This window comes from Crocodylus porosus, unplaced genomic scaffold (genome assembly GCF_001723895.1).
Source record: "Crocodylus porosus isolate Cpor-Errol unplaced genomic scaffold, CroPor_comp1, whole genome shotgun sequence".
Classification (NCBI taxonomy): Eukaryota; Metazoa; Chordata; order Crocodylia; family Crocodylidae; genus Crocodylus; species Crocodylus porosus.
Window position 1 is genome coordinate 80,127,472 of NW_017728947.1, and position 21,626 is coordinate 80,149,097.

Consider the following 21,626-nt stretch of genomic DNA (forward strand, 5'->3'; position numbering starts at 1 on the left):
CCCCCCCAATGCATCTGGCCCACAGGGCCAAAAGGATGAGCATGTTACACTATTAAACAGTTTGCAATTTCTCAAAAACTATTTTCAGTATTTATTGTTACACTTTTAAAAAAAGTTTCAAGAATCACAACCATAGCCAGAGAGCAGAACTAGTTTACTGTCAACAATCTATGAGCCTTAATACATGACATATTAACATCAAAAAGTTACACCGGTATCAGGAACAGAAGAATGTCTCCCAGGCCTGTTGGCAGGGTATTTGTTACAGTAGGTGCTATTATAAAGCCTGAGCACTAGGTGGCCAAGAGCTGGGAATAGCTGGTTTGCACTCAGCAAACAGCTACCTGAGACTGACCTTTCCCAGAGTCCTTTGATCTCTGCTTTTTCCAACAACAGCTTTATGCCAGATTCTAATAAATTGCATTGGTGTAGGTCTATCCATCCTGCAGCCACATTTTTATAGCAGTGTAATGGCAGGATGTACTGGAATAAATGCATCTAGGCCCTATATTTATATTACACCTTTCATTCCAAAAATCTTGCAAAAATTTGTCATCAGTACAAAACTAAGCTAAGGAGAAAAAGAAAACATTTCTGTCACAATGACAGTGGTTGAAAACAAACCCTCAGTGGTTTTAGAACTGATGCAGAGCTACAGAAGAGTTGTGTATATTGTGCACTTTGGTACCTAACTGCCTATTACCACATAAATATATCATTATATAAAAGGAATTAGTTATAAGCATGCACGTACACACACCTTTTTCTAATAAAGGGTTCATTGATTCTGGTGCCCTGTTTATTTTCCCTATGTGGAGCACTAGGAAGAGGCAGAATCAATATCACAAGAGCACAGCCTGAGCAGTATTCAAGCCTGCTCTACGTACAGGAACACAGGAAAGATTCCCAATGAACAGAGAAGACTGCAAACATAAGGAGGTTTAGACTGGACTGAGAACTGATTTTAATACCCATATGTCCAGTCCAAAACCAATTATAATATGAAAAACTTGTGTGCAAATATAAACGTTTCATGAGCTTTAAAGTAGCCCCACCACCATTTTGAAGCACAGGGATGCTTGATGCACTACACACTGAGGGTGCTTTAATTAGAGCAGCTCTTGGAGCCACTCTAAATTACCCCTTCTTCCCCCCTGGAAAACGTGTAAAAACACCCAAATTATTCATTTAATCTTTCTTCATTTCCTTCCTATACAGCAAGGCCAAGCAGCTATTGAACCAGCTGGAGGCTGGCTTACTAGAACTCCTGCATGACATCCCATTAAAATCTTCCACCATTCAGGGCTCAAAAAGATTTCATATATCTGTGCTCTCCATGCAACAACATTCTAGTAACAGTTAGCCTTTCCAGGAGGAAACTTCATGTTCTCAGTTTTTTTCTACTTCTTCATGGGCTGCAGCACTATTTCTTAACTCTCTTTATCCATAAACGCTTCTCAGTTTTAGAACCTATCTATTCCCATTATGTGATTTTAGTCAATCCATGAACAGTTTTTTCTCTGCTGTGCACTGGGAACAAAGATTTCATCTTATCAGAAAATACAGCAAAACTCCACTTGGCTTGAATGACATTTTTCAACTGAAAAATACCTTGGAAGAGTGGTTTTTTATTTTTGGGGGGGTTTTTTTAAGAAGAGAGAGACTTGTGTCTCCTCCTCTAACCATGATATACCAAAACCTGCCAAGGCTTACCAAAATAGTTTGGCAAGTTTTGAAGAACTTGTACTAGATAACTTAAGGAACTATGATATAAATCAAGCAGGCTGAAAGGGAACTTTAAACAGATGCTGTAAAACTGGGTTTCTGTAAACATCTCTTCCACTCCCTATCTAAATAAATATCTTCATTACAAACAGAATCCCTACCAGTCTGATTAGAAATGCAAGCATTCCCTACCCACTTTCACAACCACTTACTTGGTTCCTCCTTTCCTCCAAAAAGGTTTTCTAGCTAAACCAGGGAAGGCTAATTTCAATACATCTCATATTAAAGGTTTAAAGATTTTTTAAAAATTCAAAAATTTGAAAATATATTATGCATCAAAGAACACAAGCTCAAAGTTTTAGAAACCCTTCACAGGTTATCTTTAAAGGTTCATCATTTCACAAATAATTTTAGGCAAAAAGAAAATTCTGCCTTTTAACTATGCCCGTTACTGCAAATGGAATTTCTGAAGACTGCATGAGCTAGCTGAGAGCCATCTAGCAGAGATCTTCCCCCATCGCTAACCCCAGTTCAGCTTCACTTGTGTCAGCAACATGACAAATTCCAGTGTATACAGCCAATTTTGTTTTCACCATCACATCAATTATCAATATGGTGCCAAAAACAGCAGTTGCTCACATGCAGCTTGCACTAGGGCCCCAACTTTGCCAGCAAGAGTAGAGCTGAGTTGGGATTAACAAAAGCAGGTAATTTTTTGAAGATTTCCCTCAGGCAGATGGAGAGCCTGCCTCTGAGTCAGTAATATATCTTAATCCACAAAAGAAACCACAGAAATCAATATGCCATCTCAACATATCAAGAGTACTGAATGATATTTAGGCCATTAAACAGCAATAACATCAAATAAAAAAAGCAATCTCTCACACCACTGATATTACAAATATACCTTTCTATTTTATTTCCCAGACACAGTAAAAAGAAATAGGAAAAATAGTAGATATATCAAAAAGCCAAAAAATGTACAAGAAAGAAATTGAAAGTAAAATAAAAATGAAACAAGCTTTCTTACATACATACATCACTTCAAGTGCAAATGGCAGATACTTTTTGGTGGAATCAACTAGGAAACCACTTCAAAACATACAGCCATTGAGAAAAAAAGAACATTTGGTCAAAGGCAACGAGGGAAGATACCTCTAGTACAGGGGCAAGCAAAATATGGCCCACGGGCTGGATGCAGCCCGCCAGGCCATTCTATCCAGCCCGCAGTGCCCCTAAAAATTTAGAAAATTAATATTCATCTGCTCCTGGCTGCCTGTCACGCAGCCCTCGATGACTTGCCAAAATTCAGTGGCCCTCCACCTGAAATAACTGTCTTCCCCTGTACTAGTACTTTCCAAGCAAGAAAGCACCATCAAAACACTAGTAAGAGCTTCTGCATAAACCAGGCCATTAAGTTTCCATCCTGGTACCTAGTAACAGGTGCAAAGAGTTCAGTTCAATTAAAGAATTTCTGTTTTCAAAAAACTAAAGTGCTGTGTTCATCAAGCAGAAAATAGGAGAGACTAAAGTGGCACCAATCCTTAATGCCACTGCAATGTCAAAGAATTGATTAGCAAGGATCCTGGTTTCCCCCCTCCGATTTAAAAAAAACAACTAATTTTCAGTTAAAGAAAAGTAACCCCAACTCCACATTTCCCATGATTAAAATAAAACACCACAAGTGTTTTGGGGTTTGTTTGTTTTTTTACCTGAAAATTGGGGATTTTTTTTTTTAAATCAGAGAAAACCAGGATCCCTGGTGATTAGATGAGGCAAGCCCAAATAATCACAACAGACAAACCATACTGCAGAGAAAAGATAAAAATGAAAACACTAAAACAAAATACAGAATACAAAATGTCACTCCTGTGCCTGAATGGAAATTCCTTCCTTTCCCCAAAGCTGGCAATCGGCATGGCCCCAAGTATATTCCCAGGCACACATGCTAGAATCTCAGGAGACTTTTTGTACCGTCTCAGAGGACTGTGGCTCCACATCATCCAGGAACAGTGTCCAGTCACCCACTCTGGCTTATTTCTGATGTTTCAGGGCAACACAAGAAAAGCCAGAATGTATTTGCCCAACTGTGTACAGATAGGCGGTGGGTGAGTGGAGGGTGATACAAGGGGATTCCTTCCTTATCAGGTAAGCAATCCAGTTCTCCCCAAGGTCAACAAAGAATGAAAACCAGGCCTTAGTCATAAACCTCCAGCTCCCTTGGGACCACTCTGCTTTGGTCATCCAGTTTAAACCTTGCATACTCAGATCATAAAATTGCTCCCAGAAGCTGGATTAACACATATCCTATTCAAAGATATTTTAAAAACTAGATCTGTATGAGCCCCACTATGGGAGCATTAAAATCTGCAAAGCACACAGAACCAGACGTGTTTAAGATCTGTCCTTAAAGACTCAAATAACAGACTACACCTGCAACTTGCAGGGGATTCAGTTGTCTTTTTATACAACAATACTACATATTCTTTGCTCAATCTTTTACTTTTGAGAAAGATAAAGCCATTTCAAATGCACATGTAGATAACTTTTTTCCAGCTGCAGGCCAGAATGACCCACCCAAGGGTGAGGGAGGGATCAGTGCCAGGAGCCACCAATGACACTCGGCCCCAAGGCAGCACAGGGAGAGTACTCACAGGTGAAGCCTCCCATCACTAAACTGGCTGAACCACACATTCATGGGTCAGATACAATGGCTCCATAAACTGGATTTGGTGTGCAGTCCATAGGTTGCCAACCACTGTCCTAATGGGTGTGGAAAGGAAGAATAGAATTTATATGCTCACCTGATTAAGAAAAAGGCTATGGACATAATTAGATTTTTATGTTATTTTTTAATATTACTAACTTATAAAATTAGTTTACAAAAGTTCTTATAAATCATCTGCTGGACTGCAAGCATAAGAAGTTAGGTATCACAATAAGCCAGTAAACCACTAAAATTGGGGCCAAATGTCTAAATAGAGTATTATTACTAAATAGAAAACTATAACTGTCGGGAAGAACCAAAACATTCAAATTACTGACAGAGGATTAAAGAAGCCAGGTCAGGTGCTACCAAAGCAAGTTGCCACTGCAGCTACTATTCCATCATTTACCAGAGAACTAAGATAGACTGCTTACAATACAAAAAATGCTGTATTACAGGGTTTACAGAATTATGCATGCATCTTTTCTTAACTTGACTAGAATAGGTAGAAACTATGTTTATGTACACATTGCCGTTGATACACAGAGCATTTCTCCATAACACAGTAAGCATGTCCAGGCAGTGGTGTGGGAGAAGGAAGGAAAACTCCTAGGAGCATGCACATCTTTTATTTCTACAGACCAAGCTTATTTCAAATGTCAGGGCTTCCTAGCAATTTCTCCCCAGCAATATCCCTGGATGCCACTTCCATACTCCCTTCTATTTCAAAGATTCACTATAACCCCTCAGCTTCTTCCCACCCTCCCCCACCTCCATGCCAGGGATTATTTCCTTCATTTCTCCCTTGACAAAGAACTTTGTTTGCTTCCCATGATTACTAAATCTCCCCCAGCTAGAGGTTCTGTATCTCCCCATTCTCACACGCAACAGATTAACTATACACAGCCCACTCCTGCCTTTGTTCTCAACTTTTCGACAAGAAAACAAATATTCTTGAGTTGAGTAGAAGGCCTTTCAACAAATAAAATCATGTGATTTTCTTTAAAGGAGGTTGGCATATATAATCTTGTTAGCACTAAAAACTGTGGGGGGCCTAAAGAGGAGGGCCTCTATTACTCACTAGGAGTTAAAAAGAAAGATGGTGAAGCTGTGTCATGTACTAATTTAAGATTTGTCTTCATAAGCACAATTTTAGCACTCCAAGGATTCAGCGGAACTCAGAAAAGGAAACACAGACCACAAGAAAAATTATTTTAATCTGTTCAGCCACACCAAATACAGAAGTAGACTACAAACTCAAATACAACACACTGTTAAATGTGACAGAACAAATCCTCTTAACTCACACTGTATAACATGCTGTCTTCTCAGTCTTTTAAACATCACTTATTTAGCAGACAGCAACACGGTAGAACAGAAATAAACATATATGGCCAATGATGGTACACAAATAATTGAAAAAAGAATTTAAACACTTTCTGTTAGGCCCTGCAAGTGTGCCATTGCATTTGCTAAATTCAGCATGATGGCTTTGCTAGGATGGTGAAACACTGACAAGCAGTGGTCAACTGTCTGTATTACAATTTCCTCAAAATTTACTATCTACATTTAAACTTAAAACATTTTGCGAATTTAAAAAGCTGCCAATCAAATGTGAATGACATGCTTGATCTAAAGAATGTTATAGGCAAAAATTATTATTCTAATTAAATAGCCACAATTGGTTTAGTAACATTCCCTTATTAAGTCATTCAGACCCAAAATGGCAAACATTTTGATGAAATAATATTTTTTATTTCAGGGCTCTTCTATTTTTCATTAATGATTTTGAAAAATAACTTGATAGGGATGGCAAAGGGGAGGGGACATTAAAGCAATTTAATTTTACCCTTCTGAAAAACGTAACCATTTTTTTAAAGCTTATTTGTCACCATGTAATCTTTGACAAAAGATTAAAGGTAAAATTCTGATCCTCCTGAATACTACAAAGACTAAGGGTGTAGCACAAGTACAATACAGCTCTGGGGTCTAAAAAATAAATAATCTATCAATAAGCCGACTTCTCAGAGGTATGCTGTCCTTATATATACTCTTGCTGTGGGTGTGTATGCACTGCAGGTGCTCACATGTATAGACTTTTTTGTGTTAGCAATATCTGTACAACAAGGCCTAGCACAGACCTGCCCATGCTCCATGATAGGGGGGAAAAGGCAGTGCATGCTCCCTGACCACGTTTCCACTCAACCCGAGTTCCAAGAAATGTTGGACTAGGTGGACGAGGGATCAGAAGCTGGGATGTGTAGATGGAGAATACATAGTAAATATATCAAGATATTGGTTAGTAACTTCTCCATCTTCATCAGGTGCTTGACCATTTGCACATCCTAACCATGTAACTCTAAATACTCTCACATACCTAAGGCTGAGGAGGCCTAATAATCCCCGGCAAAGGAGGTCTTGTTATACGGTAATTTTAGGCAGTTTCTGGAGCTTTTAGAAGGTGTTAACATGCAGCTAATCCAGGGGTTAAGAGGCTTAAAGCACTCGTTATTCAGTTTAAAGTTACGCCACTGCAGGGCACTTATCTCTAATCCACCTAATTTTGCTCCTATCCCATTAAGGTGTGGCCACTCCAGACAGCTACTCTGCCCAAGCTCAGGTCCTCCAGCATCCCAGAATACAGTGGTCCCTCTGGAGTCAGGGCAAGAAGGAAGGCTGGGGCGCAACAGACCCAACACCTTGCCCCCAAGGGATGTCAGGCAGAGTGAGCACTACAACTCCAGAGTGCCCAGCAGCTGCAGTGCCTCTCGGATCAGCTCACTGCTCCTACTTAAGCCCTGGCAGCCCTGCTCTCAGCACAGAGCTGCACAGCTCAACAGGTGCCTGTACATGAGCGGGGAGGCTGCTCCAACACACTGTAGTTACAGCAAAGAATTAATTGAGTCTGCTGGAGCATGGTAATTAACACACGACAGCAGCCTCCTGCGTCTCGTATATCAGCATCCCTACAGTTACAAATGGCAATGGCGCCACTTGAACCAAAGCTTGTTGAACATATATACATATACACGCACACACACACACACATACTTCCATATACATATATGTATATGTAGATAGTGGTGTTTTATTTTAATCATGGAAAAACGTGGATAAAAATTGATTTTTTTAAATCAGAGCAAACCAAGATCCCTGGTAATAAGGCCCAGAGTGACTTAGATATCACCTGACTGAAAGCATTACCTGCCAAACAGGCTTTTGCAATGGCACAGTACTTAGTAAAAGAACATATCAAGTTCCAGTTAACCATTCTGCAGATACTAGATCTGGAGACATTTTGCAGGGACACTATGGAAGCTGCCCAGCTTGATACAATTCTATTATGAGACCACTAAATGGAATACCCAATAGGACAGTCTCTTGGCCGAGATCTCTGTACCCCTGGATCAAGTCACAGGGAAAAACAGCTGTTCCTTAGTGTATGAAGGGAAACAACTGTGCTGTCAACATTTGGCATATCCTTCCATCATGCTAGAGGGGATTTGAAATCATTACACAAATTACTGTATAATGTGTTTAGCTATTTATGGTCTAGCCTCACTAAAAAATGTAATAGTATACAATATTATAATCAGAGCTTAAAAGTAAAACAAAGCTGCTAAAAAATTCCAAGGCTACTAGGAGTCTCAGAGTTTAAAGAGTTTTACATCATGGCTAGGGAAGAAACATAGCATATTCATTGTTAGCAAAGCATCAGCCCTCTATTTAAAAATTAGTTCCCAAATGTCAGTGTCCTTAAGGCAAGTCATTACTCTTTGAAGGAAACATATTTTATGTCTGCAGGTAACAGGATCAAACCACACATCAGTGTTCATTAAACATGTGTCCATGAAATAGAGAACAAGACACAAGGCAGAAAGTTGTTGTATGAATATTTTAAGAACTGTTTTCTCAGAAACTCTTAAGAAATATTTTCCTTCTCTGAAAACCTTAGTAAGCACTTGAGATAGCAAGTGGTAAGTGAGAGGGGCTGCAGAAAAAGATACAAAATTGTTAGTTACACTATCATAGGTACTAAAAAAATATATATAAATAAGCATCAGTTTTCCATATTAAAAATGATATCGTCTTAACTATGACCTTTAAGGAGAGTCCATAGTACTTTATAAAAGAGTCAAACTACATTAATTTTCTTTCATTTCCATTGAAATATAATCCAGAATGTGATTCATAGCTACCTTCTACATGCACTCAATGAACACAGCCATTTATCAGCTTTGATTTCCTATTGTATAGCTGGACATAGCATTCCAAATCATAGCTTAAATTCTTGTCAAATCAAAAATTACATTGCCAATGTTTAGTCCCTGAGGTTTCTCCAGTGTCAAGGTGAAAGCAAGCTCCCTACCTCTCTTTTTTTGTTTTGCATATATTCTTTAAACACAAAAGGAAAAACTATACAGCAATTTTTCTAGTTTCCATTCGCAACAATTTAGGTTGTCTCCCTGTAGCATCTGTAGCTTATCAGATGCAATTTACGGTACAAGCAAGCCAGCTACCCAGTACATATTGAATTCTTTCAAATAGCAGTAAAAAGAATATTTAAAAAAAACTTACTCCAAATAATTTAAACTTTAGATGTAAATTTTTTTTTTTGATGTAATTTTTTTTAAATCAAAAATTGATCAAACTCAGGTCCTAAAGCCATGAAGACACATTACTTTTGTGGTAGTATTTAGCCTTAGATGGAGTTTACCACCTGCTTTGGGCTGCATTCCCAAGCAACCCGACTCCGAGAAGACCCAAGTCTGACTCCGAGGCTCTGAGTCCACTGGGCAAGCCTCTGGCCTGTTCCCCTGCCCTGGAGCCTGCGGCGGGCCTCCGGGAAGGGTCTGCCCTGCCCGGTGGAGCTGCCCAAGCCTCCCCAGGGCGGCAGGGCCCAGCAGAAGCCTGCCTTCGGGCTCCCAGGGTTACTGCTAAAACCGGTGCATGGAGTCGGTGGAGCAGGCTCCAAATCCACTGGGCAAGCCTCCAGCCTGCTCCCCTGCCCTGGAGCCAAAATAGTGGTCCTGCCACAAAAAGACATCACTATCAAATATTTCCCCCATGGCAAAAAGACTGCCTCCGGCTGATGCTGGTGACTACCTCAATGACAGTCGTGTAGGGGTCAGGGGGACAAAGAAGCAATCCCTTATCAGTTCTTGGCTGGGAGGACACCTCTGAAGCCAATTTAAAGCAATCTAGGCAAAGAGATTGTGTATATGTGTACAGCTGCTTAATTTTTGTTCTCTTTGCATGAACATAAGCCCAAGGTCCAGCTTTTTTTTTTATTTTTAGAAAGCTGTGTTGATCAACATTGGTAATAACACATGAGGGTCTAAGTTGTCCAGTGGTATATTCAACAGAGTTAGTCTATATGCAATACAAAGAAGATGCAAAAATTGAATTCTCTTTACTTTCTTCTCTGAAACAGGCTCACACATACAGTAACATCTTATATTGTTCATATGTATAGGAAGTTCCAAATTATACCTCTTGCAACTGCAAAGACATATGTCCCAGTTGGTTTTGGCGGCTTTCCACCAACTGCCTTTCTGCGCGCATGTCTTGTTCCATCTCCTGGAGTCTTCTCTCTACCCGTTCTGACACCTTAAAAAAAAACAGACCACCATTAGAATATTTTACCACTTCCAAAAATAATGTATAGGGAATCTTTTAGAATATACATGTGAGAAGTATGGTAAGGTATTTTGGTTTTTTGGGTTTTTTAAACAAAATCTAGAAGTTCACAGAAAAATAGCTACTTCTATAAACATTCTTGCTTATAATCAAAAGATTCAAAATGGAATATGACCTGTTCTCTTACCAGTCTCCCTCTCCAAACAATCAGTTCAGAATATGGCTCATATTAGAACACAAGACCCTTGGATTCTGTACTTATCTTTACCAGTAGCCTGATTATGATTTGGGAATGACCCATACCCTCCTCTGTAAAGCATTCCAAAATCTTCATATGGAAAGCTGTTTATGCGCTAGACATTATCATCATTTTTTTCCACAGTCTAACAAACCTCACCATCAAAACCAGAACCAGCACTAATATGAACAAACTAATAATTTGTTTAATAATCTGCTTACCTCTTAAACTCAGATTAAAACCAAACACAGGAATAGTCTGTAGCACCTTCAATCCACTAGCAAACAGCACCCTCTAGTGGATCATGCGAATCAAGCAAATGCAACAAAAACTGATGCCCAATGACAACACAGGATGTTTTGATTGTTCTTTATCAACAGGGTTTGAGAGAGAAATGTGGGGCCTGGTACAGTCTAGTGGAGAGGATTTAGTTGCACCCTGGAAAAGATATTCCCAATTTACCATGCCTCCAACATTTAAATCTGTAGCATTATAACTAATGAATTCTTTCTTTTTTTACCAGAATAATGTATTCTGCTATGAATAATGTATAACAGGTAGGAAGATCCATTACAGAAATATAGTAATATTTGCATGTCAGTATTTTACAGTGAGCAATGAAACATCTCTGAATTGTTTCCCAGTTCTTCCCCTCAAAGAAAAAGCTGCTTCGGGAGGAAAGACACTTGCTCTGCATCAAAGCAGATGACAAATCCAAAGGAAACAACAGAAATATTAAAAGTTAGAATGAACTTAATGCTTGGGATGTCTACAGAACCACAGTTAAGGATTCATTTACTATTCTGCAACTACAGAATCATGTAGCACTTTTAGGTTTATTTTTAGTGAAAGGGCCTATTGGGTTTCGCAAAAAGGTAATTTTTGCAGTGAATTCTTCAAGGTCTTTTTTTGTTTGTTTTTTTTTGGAAGATCACAGGAAAGTAGGGCTGGAAGGGACCTTATAAAAAGTCATCTAATCTAGCTCCTGCTCAAGGCAGTATCATCTCTGACTAGTCGATATCATATCCAGTCTGTATTTATGCACGTAGTTATTTCATCTCAAGTGCAGGACTTTACACTTGTCCTTGTTGTCCTAGACCTGTCTCCTTTGGCCACAGAGAAAAAGTCCATGTCTATCCTCTCTATAATCACCCTTCAGGTATTTGAAGACAGTTATCAAATCCTCCCTCAGTCTTTCCTTCTGTAAACTAATCAGTCCACATGCTTCCTGATGTGTGGGACCCAACACTGGACCAGAGTACTCCAGGTGAGACCTCACAAGTGCTAACTAGAGTGGAAAAATCACCTCTCTTGATACAACCCAATATGCAGTTGGACTTCTTTGCAACAAGCAAACACTGCTGGCTCACATTCAGTTTAATCCACTCTGACACCCCAGGAGATAGGCAACGCATAGAGTGCGCATGGGGACGGGGCATATGCCTCCCCTGAAATTGGCCCTCTTTGGCCAGGATGTGGAGAGCCCCGGCTGCTGCCCCCCTCAAGAAGCACTGGCAGCACTTCCGGTTTAGCCGGTGGCACTTCTGGTTTGCTGCTGGCGCTTCCAGGGTCAGCGACTGCCTGCTGACGGACCTCCCCACCGGTCTGCACTCGGCCACTAGTGCCCCCGCCAGAACCAGGAGGCACCAGTCACTCATACACCCCAGGTACTTCTCTGCAGAACTGCACGCTAGCCAGTCATTCTGCAGTCTGTATTTGTGCACTTGTCCTTGTTGAATTTAATTTGGTTGGTTGTGGACTATAACAGGGAGCCCAAGGCTGCTGTTACTTTAAGAGAGTGCAGCAGGATAAGCTGCCAGTGTAGGGCTGCAACAGAGAAGCACAGGCTGGCTCTTAAATAAAGGGAAAACTTCTGTGTGTGGTTGGGGAGCCACATGAAAGGAAGGAGCAGGGCTCTGAGGCATATTACCCAGGGCCTGAGGCAGAGGAGATAGTATGGCCCTACATGCTGCAGGGAGAATTGCTCCCAAGGAACACGGTTGTAAGGAAATAGGCCCACAGAAACCCAAGCTACCCAAGAGAGCAAGACCAAGACTAAGACTGAGACAATTAAGAGGGAAGTATAGCTTGCAATGGGATACTGACCCAGACTGGGGGTGAACTTTACTTGGAAATGGTTTGCTTATATGTCTGTTATGCTTAAATTTCAAATTGGACATCAGATTAGTCAGATGTGACCTGTTCTTGGTGAATCCATGCTGGCTGTTTTGATTCCTTTGTTCTCCTCCAGGTGCTTCACAATAAATTCCTCAAGGACCTTCTCTATGAGAGGTCTACCTCTCTTTGCAGGTATCAAAGTCAGACTGACTAGTCTGCAATACTCCAGATCAGGGGCAGGCAAAATATGGCCTACCAGGCCATTCTATTCGGCCTGCAGGGCCCCTAAAAAAATTGAGAAATTTAATATTTATCTGCCTCTGGCTTTCTCTCAAAGATGACAGGAGCCAAGGGCAGTAGGACCCAGGGGAAGCTACCAGCAGGATCAAGCAGCCGCATCAGCAAGACCCATGCAGCCCCACCCCCACCCCCAGCTGGAAGCCTCTGCCTAACAGAGGCATCTGGCCTGGGACCCTGGGGCTGTTCCTGCCTTCCTCTGCCAGAAAGGGAAATTTAGATTGGGGGGGGGGGGTCAAGGGGAATGCCACAGGCAACTGCCCCAGTCATCAGGCTGGGCCTGCTCCCGCGGTCCCAGCATTGCAGCTGGGAACCATGTGGTGCCGCGGCTTCGGCAGACACAAAAGGTGGTTTTGCTATAGCTTTTGTTTCAGAGGGTGTTTCTCTGCTCAGCTGCGTGGGACCACTGATGAGCTCCAGCTGAACAAAGAGGTGGCGCCCTTTGAAATAAAAACTAGAACAAATAACTTCACCGCTCATCTTTACTTCAACAGCCTGCTGTGAACTAAGAACGTTTCAAGCCACTGGAAACAAATGATCTAGATTCTAATGCACTTACTACACTATATTATATAGTACTAATCCCTTGCCCTTGGGGATTCTGCTGCTAACTAGCTGGAAAGATTTTTACCTTCTTTTGAATGTATTACTAGGATTCTTTCACATTCCTCTGAAGCATGGATACTGAGTTGGGAGACTGGCAAGTGTTCACTACTAGAGTTGGGAGCCTGGCAAGTGTTCAGTGAAACCTCTTAGGTTCCTAGCTGGTTCATCTCACAGATAATTCTATTATTAAATTTGGAGTAAAGAAAAAATATTCTATGGCTTTTTGATTTTGGGGAGTACTGTTCACTTCCTAGGATCATCTGGGCATATTTTACATAAATTCTCAGCCAGTGAAGAAGTCCAAAACACTAGCAGTGCCCTTGGTCTCCCCTGCTCTCTTCCTGTGGTCTGTTGTAATTTTTTGAAAGTCTAGAGTTTTTCTTCTAAATACCCTAATTTTGTTAGTGGAATGTCAATGGATGTTGGAGAAGAGGGCTATGGCTATTTTGCATAAGAGCGGGGAGAGAATGAATGCTCTTTTAGATGCATCTTACATACATGTCTGTTGCATGGATACCTGCAATTGCTGGAGACTGGAATCTAAACCCCACATTGTACCTTCTTATCCCATGTTCCTAAAACAGCATTTTAGTACTAACCTTCCTTTTACAGGAAATGAAGAGTAATTGTTATGATATTATCAGATTACTAAATCAGAAATCTTATTTTGTTTTATGTTTTTAAAAAGGAATAAGTTAAAACTGTAGTTTGGTGATATTTTTTAAAGGAGGAAGCTTTGCATATTTTTACCCATTCTTATCTACTGTTTCTGCACATTGCATCTAAGAAGAGAACTCTATATTTACAGGAAAGAAAATGCACGATTTGGGTTCAGCTAAAGGTTCTTCTTACCATCAACTCTGAAGAGCAAAAAACAACACATTCAACTATATGGTAAATACGGCTTTGTAACTGATGCACCAACATAAAATTTAGGAGACCCAAACTGAATTCATAGCTTAGCCAAAAATTTCCCATGAGACCTTGGGCAAATCATCCAGTCTCCCGTTGCCTTAAACATCCCCTCGAGTAACCTGGGACTACTACTACTTCCCTTCCTCTCAGAGCATATTAAAAAGACAAACTCATTCATGTTTGTCAGGTGCATAGACATTAAGGAACTAGGACAATTAGAAAAAATGTACCTGATCTCCTTGAGCCACTAGAAAACTGCTTATACATAATGGAATGTCTTGAAAGAAATCCACCAATCAACAACAGCATTAGTGCATCTCAGTATCTCACATTCTCTGTAGGTCTCTTCCTTTTTGCTTCATTATTAAGGGAGATTTTTACTGACTGAGATTAGCTATTTTGAAGATTTCAACCCACTCCTCCTTAGTCCCTTCCTACAGCTGAGATCTTCTTCTTCACATGAAATCAGTTGCTTATTAACTATAAAATTGTGATAACTGATGACTCTAGATGAAGAGGAAAGAACAGAGAAACTGCGTACATGGCGTAGAGGAGGGAGGGAATCAAGGTTGGTTTTTATTTTAAATATGCCTTAATTTTTTAAAGGGTGTGAAAAGAAAGGCCTTTGCACTAAAAGCACAAGATTTTTCAAAATGATATTTTCCAAAGTCTAAGCAACTTTTTAAATGAAAAATTACTGTACACAGCAGTTGAGAATAAGTGAACACACTAAAGGGCTATTTAGAGTAAAGGAAACTGTACTACACGGGTCAAAGTTTCTTTTGAAGGGAAATTCAAGATATACCGATCAATATGTATTTCTGCATTTCTAAAGCAAAAGATAAAATTCTAAGATTAAATCATCTGGTGACTTTATGCATGCTGTGATTTTTTAAAGTTATTGCTTGCTATTGTAAAAGCTGCTAGAATTACATCTATGCTTGGCATTACCTGGTTAAAGGAGTTGCTGAAGTCCAAATAAATTAGAAATACTATATTCACTTTGCCTGGATAATCAGTTCTCTTTTAAAGACTGAAGGTTAACTCAAAGCATATTCTTCCTTAGGTAAAACCATGTTGCACTGTATTACACTTTTTTTCATTTATCTCCATGTCTTTTACTTATTCATTCCTTCAAAATTTGATCTAAAACCTTGCATACTACTAAGGTCACTCTGCCCTTTTTTCCTAAGTATAGGTACAATATTTGCTGCTCTCCAGTCACACAGTACCAGCCACAATTTCAGAGACTTACTAGAGCACTAAAAATGCCTTGCTACTGGACTTGGCAGATTAATTCAGATGTTAACATCTCAAAAGCTAGGCGGTCACGCTTAACACTTGACGTAAGCAACACAGAAAATATTTAGTTCCGTTTATCACAGCATTTTAATTCATGTTGGCTGGCCAGGCTTCTCAACAGCTTTACATTGATATGAAAAAGATGGAAAAGATGAATATGCCTTGCAGTCCCTACAGGGAAGGGTCCTATTGATGGGAGAACAACCCAGAGAATAGTTATGGGGAATCTAGACATCATCAAAAGAATTGAACAATTTCAGGGCTTCACTATGCCCTCCTGCAGCCTCCACGTAGGAGACTAGAGTGTGTGATTGTCATGCATATCAAACAACACAACAGAGGAGGATGGATATATTCCCCACTGACAGTGAATGGAAAGAAATATTCTAGACATTGAGAATTCTGCCATACCTGGATTTTATTGGGAGGCAGCACACAAGGGGCAATGAAAACATCTTTTTTGTAGCTTCTTGATTAGTTTGCTAAGAAAAGGAAGATTGTAAATGGGGCAGCAATAAATGATGGCGCTGCCACTGACTGTAAGTTTCTTCAGCAATGGGAAGGCTAAACCCATGTTTTAAAATGAGGTTAGAATTCTTTCTAAAGGAGTTAGTCATAGTCTCTTATTAGAAACCATAAATAATCTGTATTTCATTTCACCAGGCACAAATTAAACTATCAGTCACAAGAGGTAAGCAGTAGTATTTTGCAGATAGGCATTCACTACTTGTATGAAAAAGCTGTGTGTGAATACCAAAACCGGAGTCATTGAGTTTCTAGTCACTAAAACATCAGGACAGACTGCAAGCTCTTGCAGTAAAGAGAATATATTTCCATTTATAAAGTAAACAACAATTAACAACAAGAATAAGCCATTCCAAAAGAAGTGTTCTAACTCCTTGCTAATGCATAGGGATCCTGGTTTTCTCTGTTTAAAAATCACAAATTATCCAATTTAAAAAAGAAATTTGTGTAAATTCTCTGACATTAAAACTTAAAATCCATGATTAAAAGCAATGCTGATAGATAGATATCAATTGAACACAATGTTTTATTGATATACTTACAAGTTTAAAGCAGTTTGGAAGCCTACCAGTGCCTCACTCACAATAAAGAAATAAATTTTAAGTACCTATACATTTTGGTATTTGATGTTGGGTTTTTTATCATGGAAAATCAGAGCTCCCACTGCCCCCTTTGCTCATCAGGACGTAGGTCCAGGTCTCTCACTCCCAAGCCACAGCCTCCCAGCCCCACTGATGCCCTTTACCCCCCACCCACAGCCTCCCCCTCCCCAGCAGAGGCCTCCAGCTACCACAGCTACAGGGCCAGGGACCTGAGTCTGCATCTTCCTGTACCCCACAGCAGTGCACAAGCCCCAGCTGCCTCCAGCAGGAGGTGGTGGCTGCCGTGGCAGAGCAGAACATGGGGCCTGACTTCCCTGTTCAGGCTGTGCCAGCCATGGAGAGGTGCCCTCCAGATTTGTGAGTGGGCCAGGGGTGGATGTGGGCAGCCTGCTATGGGCTTGGGCTCCTCACTCCAAAGCCTCCAGGGCCCAGAGAGAAGGACCCAGAGTGGCAGAACAGAGCAGAGCCAGGCAGGGAGGCTTGTTGCTGCCCCCACAAGTGCTGCACCACCCTGGCAAGCACCCCATGCCTACCCAGCAACAGAAGGGGACAACTCCAAGCCACCACCCCCATTGCTGCTGGGTGGGCAAAGGGCGTGCCACTGGGGTGGTCCAGGGCTCACGGGGGTGGCACAAGCCTCCCTGCCCTGCTCTGCCCTGCCTGCCATGCCAGGTCCTGCCTGCTTGGCCATGGAGGCCTCAGGGGAGGGCAGCAGGGTGAGGAGCCTGAGCCCACAGCAGGCAGCCTGCACCCACCCCCAGCCTTGCCTAGCTTCCACCCTCTGTATGGGAGCCTCAATCCCTGCCCTGCCAGACTTACCGGTTGGAGTTGCTCTCTACGCTGCCTGGCAGCCACATGCATGTATGAGTGTGCACATGCACATGGCACCCCCTGCCTGACCACCCTCCTCCCCCAGTCCCTTGAAGGCTGGAACTCTGTCAGGATGCATACAGCTCTATGCAAAAAGTGGAAAATCTATGTGTTTCTCTGTTAAAGTGAAAAATCCAAAGTTTTTTTCCATGGGAAATGGAAAACCCAGATCCCTGCTAACGAGTCAACTTATCTATCAGGAATTTAAAATTTCATATTTTATTCGTCCCTAGTATGCAGATTTGCCCGCAGAGTAAAAGGATGTAACAGAAGTCTGGCTTACAAGATGTAATACTTTTGCTTTGGCTTGTTTTTTAGGTTTGTTCTTAGATGAAGATGTGTCAAGGATGCCAACTTTTTTTCTAAAATCTGACTTAAATGAGCATTCTGGAAGAAACATTCTAAGGATAAAGAATGCTAAATAGAGAAGCAAACAATACAGACAAAAATGGAATACAGCTTTAGAGATGCTAGAAGCAAAGAACTAGCTTAAAAATGAAGTCTTGAGAGTATATGTAAAGATCTCCAGAAAACCTACTTCCTTCCTTTTTGATCATCCTAAATAGCCGAGTCAGAACAATCTTTTCAGCCCAAGAGTTCATGTCCTCTGGATTTTATCAAAAGTGCTCACAGCACAATCAGTGATTCACTGAAGAATACAAAGAAATCTAACATTCACCCTGGCAGCACTGTGATGGCCAGAACCAGAGGGATTAATAAGCAATAGATATGTGCTTCTTAGAGGCATTTGGTATTTTGCCTAAACAGGCAATATTAGTTAATATAAAGCTTGTAAGTTTGTAAACCGCAAATGTAGCTTGTCTGTCATAAGTTTAACCAAAATGATAAAATTAACTGTTCGTGGAACTGACTGGGCCCCATAGGCAAAGCTGTAGATGTGAGATCAGCTGACCTAGAGGTTTCTGCTCAGGGTTCAGCTTTGACGATAAAAAACTGGATCCAACTCCCTGGCACACCCAACACATTCCAGGAAAGCACATCCCAAGAAAGCATATTCAAATGAAACCTAAAAGGGGTTGGGGTTTAAGCGGAGCAATGCCAATTTCAGACCTAAAGGTGCTGCATTATAATTTGCTTACTGGATAAACCCAAGTCTGGGTAGTAACCTTTTATGATAATTTTAACACCTTTCAACATTATGAGGGGCTCTAAAACCAACAGATTAGCATAAGACTAAGTATAAAAAGTACGTGCATCAGTTAACCAGCAGGAAGGAGGAAACAGAACGGTCATTTCTGTTCCACGCCCAGACACCGGACTCCCGGTGTGAGTGAGGATCAGATCCTGATCAAGGGACCTTCCCCGGTAATCACTCTGACAGCGTCAATCGGGGACACCTGACTTCGCTGGAATCACTTGATGTGCACCTGGTATTGAGGGACTATCAATAAGTTGCCAACCCAGGTCTGTCTCTCTCTTGTTTTGAACTGCCCAGGGGCTAATACCCTCACAGTGCTCAGCTGACCTGCGACAGAATTGATCTATCTATCAGTTGTTATCTGTTATTTATTATTAGCTCTTTAATATTGCATTATCTGCTTATCGCATTTACCTTTCTGTTAACTGTTGTGTGTGTAAGCTATAATAAATTTGCCTTCGCTTCACTCCCAACTTTGCCTCCTCGATCCGAAACTAAATCAAACAGCCCAGTTGGCCTGTGATAAAATTGATACGCTCACAGTGCCCAGCTGGCCTGTGACACAGCACACAGTGCTGACACTGGACTACAATCAAACATCCACTAAGAACATTTCAATATGTTGTATGTGGGAGGCATTTAAAAAACATGACATGTTTGAGTGATGCATAATGTTAAAGTCCTGACCCTATTATAATTTGCAAGCCTAATATATAACAATTAAAGTGCTCCAGCTGGCAACTGATGGCAGATGGGATTTTCCAGACATGAGACCTCTGCTATACTTTGATACTAGTGGGAGGAACCAGAGACAGCACTGAAAAAACTTGGGTGGCTTCTTGATTAAACTAATTAGGAAGCTAATTAGTTCCATTAACGTACAAAAAGGGATCATAGAATCAATGAGTCAAAAGGGACCTAGACAGATCATCTAGTCTGACCCCCTGCCATGGGCAGGAAGGAACACTGGGGATGACAGGGGTCATAAGACCCGAGCCAGGTGCCTATCCAGTCTCCTCTTGAAGATCTCCAGGGAAGGTGAGAGCACCACCTCTCTGAGAAGCCTATTCCAGGCTCTGGCCACCCTTACAGTGAAGTTGTTCTTCCTAATATCTAACCTAAACCTATCCTCCCCCAGCTTGTGGCCATTGTTCCTGGTGACTCTCAGGGGGGCCCTGGTGAACAGACTTTCCCTGAGTCCCTGCTGCTGGCCCCTAATAAGGTTGTAGGCAGCCACAAGATCCCCCCTCAGTCTCCTCTTGCGAAGACTGAAGAGATTCAGGTCCCTCAGCCTCTCCTCATAGGGCTGGCCACGGAGGCCCTCAACCATATGAGTGGCCCCCTTCTGGACCCTCTCCAGGTTCTCCATGTCCTTCCTGAAGTGCAGCACCCAGAACTGGACACAGTACTCCAGCTGCGGCCTGACCAGCGCTGCATAGAGGGGGAGCAAGACCTGTCTGGCCCTGTTAGTGATGCCCCTGTTGATGCATGACAGGGTGCAGTTGGCTCTGCCTATTGCTTCGTCACATTCGCGACTCATATTCATCCTGGAGTCAATCATGACTCCAAGATTTCTCTCTGCCTCTGTGCTGCTGAGATGGTCAGTCCCTAACCTATAACCATAATGCTGGTTCCCTCTCCCCAGGTGCAGCACTCTGCACTTCTCCTTGTTGAACCGCATCCTGTCCAGATCCGCCCACTTCTCTAACCTATCCAGGTCTGCCTGGATGTGGTCCCTGCCTGCTGATGTATTCACTTTACCCCACAGCTTGGTGTCATCAGAGAACTTGAACAGGGTGCTCTCCACACCCGTGTCCCCATCGCTAATGAAGATGTTGAAAAAAGTGGTGCAAGGTGTACTCCTGTAGCATGCTCCAAAGCAACTGGAGGCTGGATCAAAGGGGAGAGGAGGGGAAAGACAGAAATCTGATCCACTCAGACATCCTTATTGTGGGATCGATATACTTCAAACACTTGAGCACAAACTGTTTACCTTAACAGTATGGTACACTAAAGCCCCAACCCACAGGGTTAAAGGAGAATGCACCTTCCTGATGCTCTATCACCTGTCAAACACAAAGTCATATACTGATGCATTCTGAGGGAAGAAGGGCAGGATGTAGACATACATAGGGACAACAAATCTCAAAAAGCTCCAATTACTGGTAGTTTACATTTCTCCTTTAAGCAATGATTATCCACATTCACATCTTCATGACAAGCAGGATGCCAAAGCAGTGACCATATGGTGAGCTTGGATTTAATTTCATGTTGACAAACACCACAAACAAGTCTGTCTCTGAGTATCTTTCTGCAAAAAAAAAAAAAAAATGGACTGTAGAATGAAGTCTAATCTCCCACACACAATGGAGGAAAAACTAGTCTGTGGAGATGGTCTGCCTTGCTATTTTGGGGACTGGAAAAGTACAGACCCAGCAAATCTTGATCTGGAGACCAGATGGGCATCTTACCCATAGGATCCTAGGAAAGTAGGACTGGAAGAGACCTCACATGGTCATTCAGTCAACTCCCTGATCAAGTAGAGAGTCATGGGAGGGATGGTTTAGTCATCTCTGACTAAACCATCCCAGCCAAGCATTCATTCAACCTACTCTTGAAAACTTCCAAGGATGCAGATTCCACAACTTCTCTAAGTAGCCTTGTCCAATGCCTGAACACACTCATAGTCAGAGAGTTCCTTCTAATCCCCAACCTAAATTTCCTCTGCTGCAGCCTGAGGCCATTGCTCCTAGTCCCATCCCCAACATCCACAAAGAAAAGTCTATCTCCATCCTATCTCTAATAGCCCTCCAGGTATTTGATGACTGTGATCAGTTCCCCCTGTAGAAGTAATTGGCTTACTTGACTAGAAAAACAGACAAAGACCAGACGTGCTGATACTGCTTAATTCAAATGTTCTGA

The 21,626-nt window shown here is 41.6% G+C and overlaps 1 protein-coding gene across 1 annotated transcript in view; it reads right to left on the minus strand.

The window, feature by feature from the left end:
* The window catches only part of LOC109320861 (centrosomal protein of 128 kDa-like), a 76,771-nt gene that overhangs the window by 5,843 nt on the left and 49,302 nt on the right, over positions 1–21,626 (minus strand). The window contains exon 8 of the mRNA XM_019551140.1: positions 9,926–10,042. Within this exon, the coding sequence (XP_019406685.1) occupies positions 9,926–10,042 (117 nt within the window). The remainder of the gene's footprint in view (positions 1–9,925; positions 10,043–21,626) is intronic.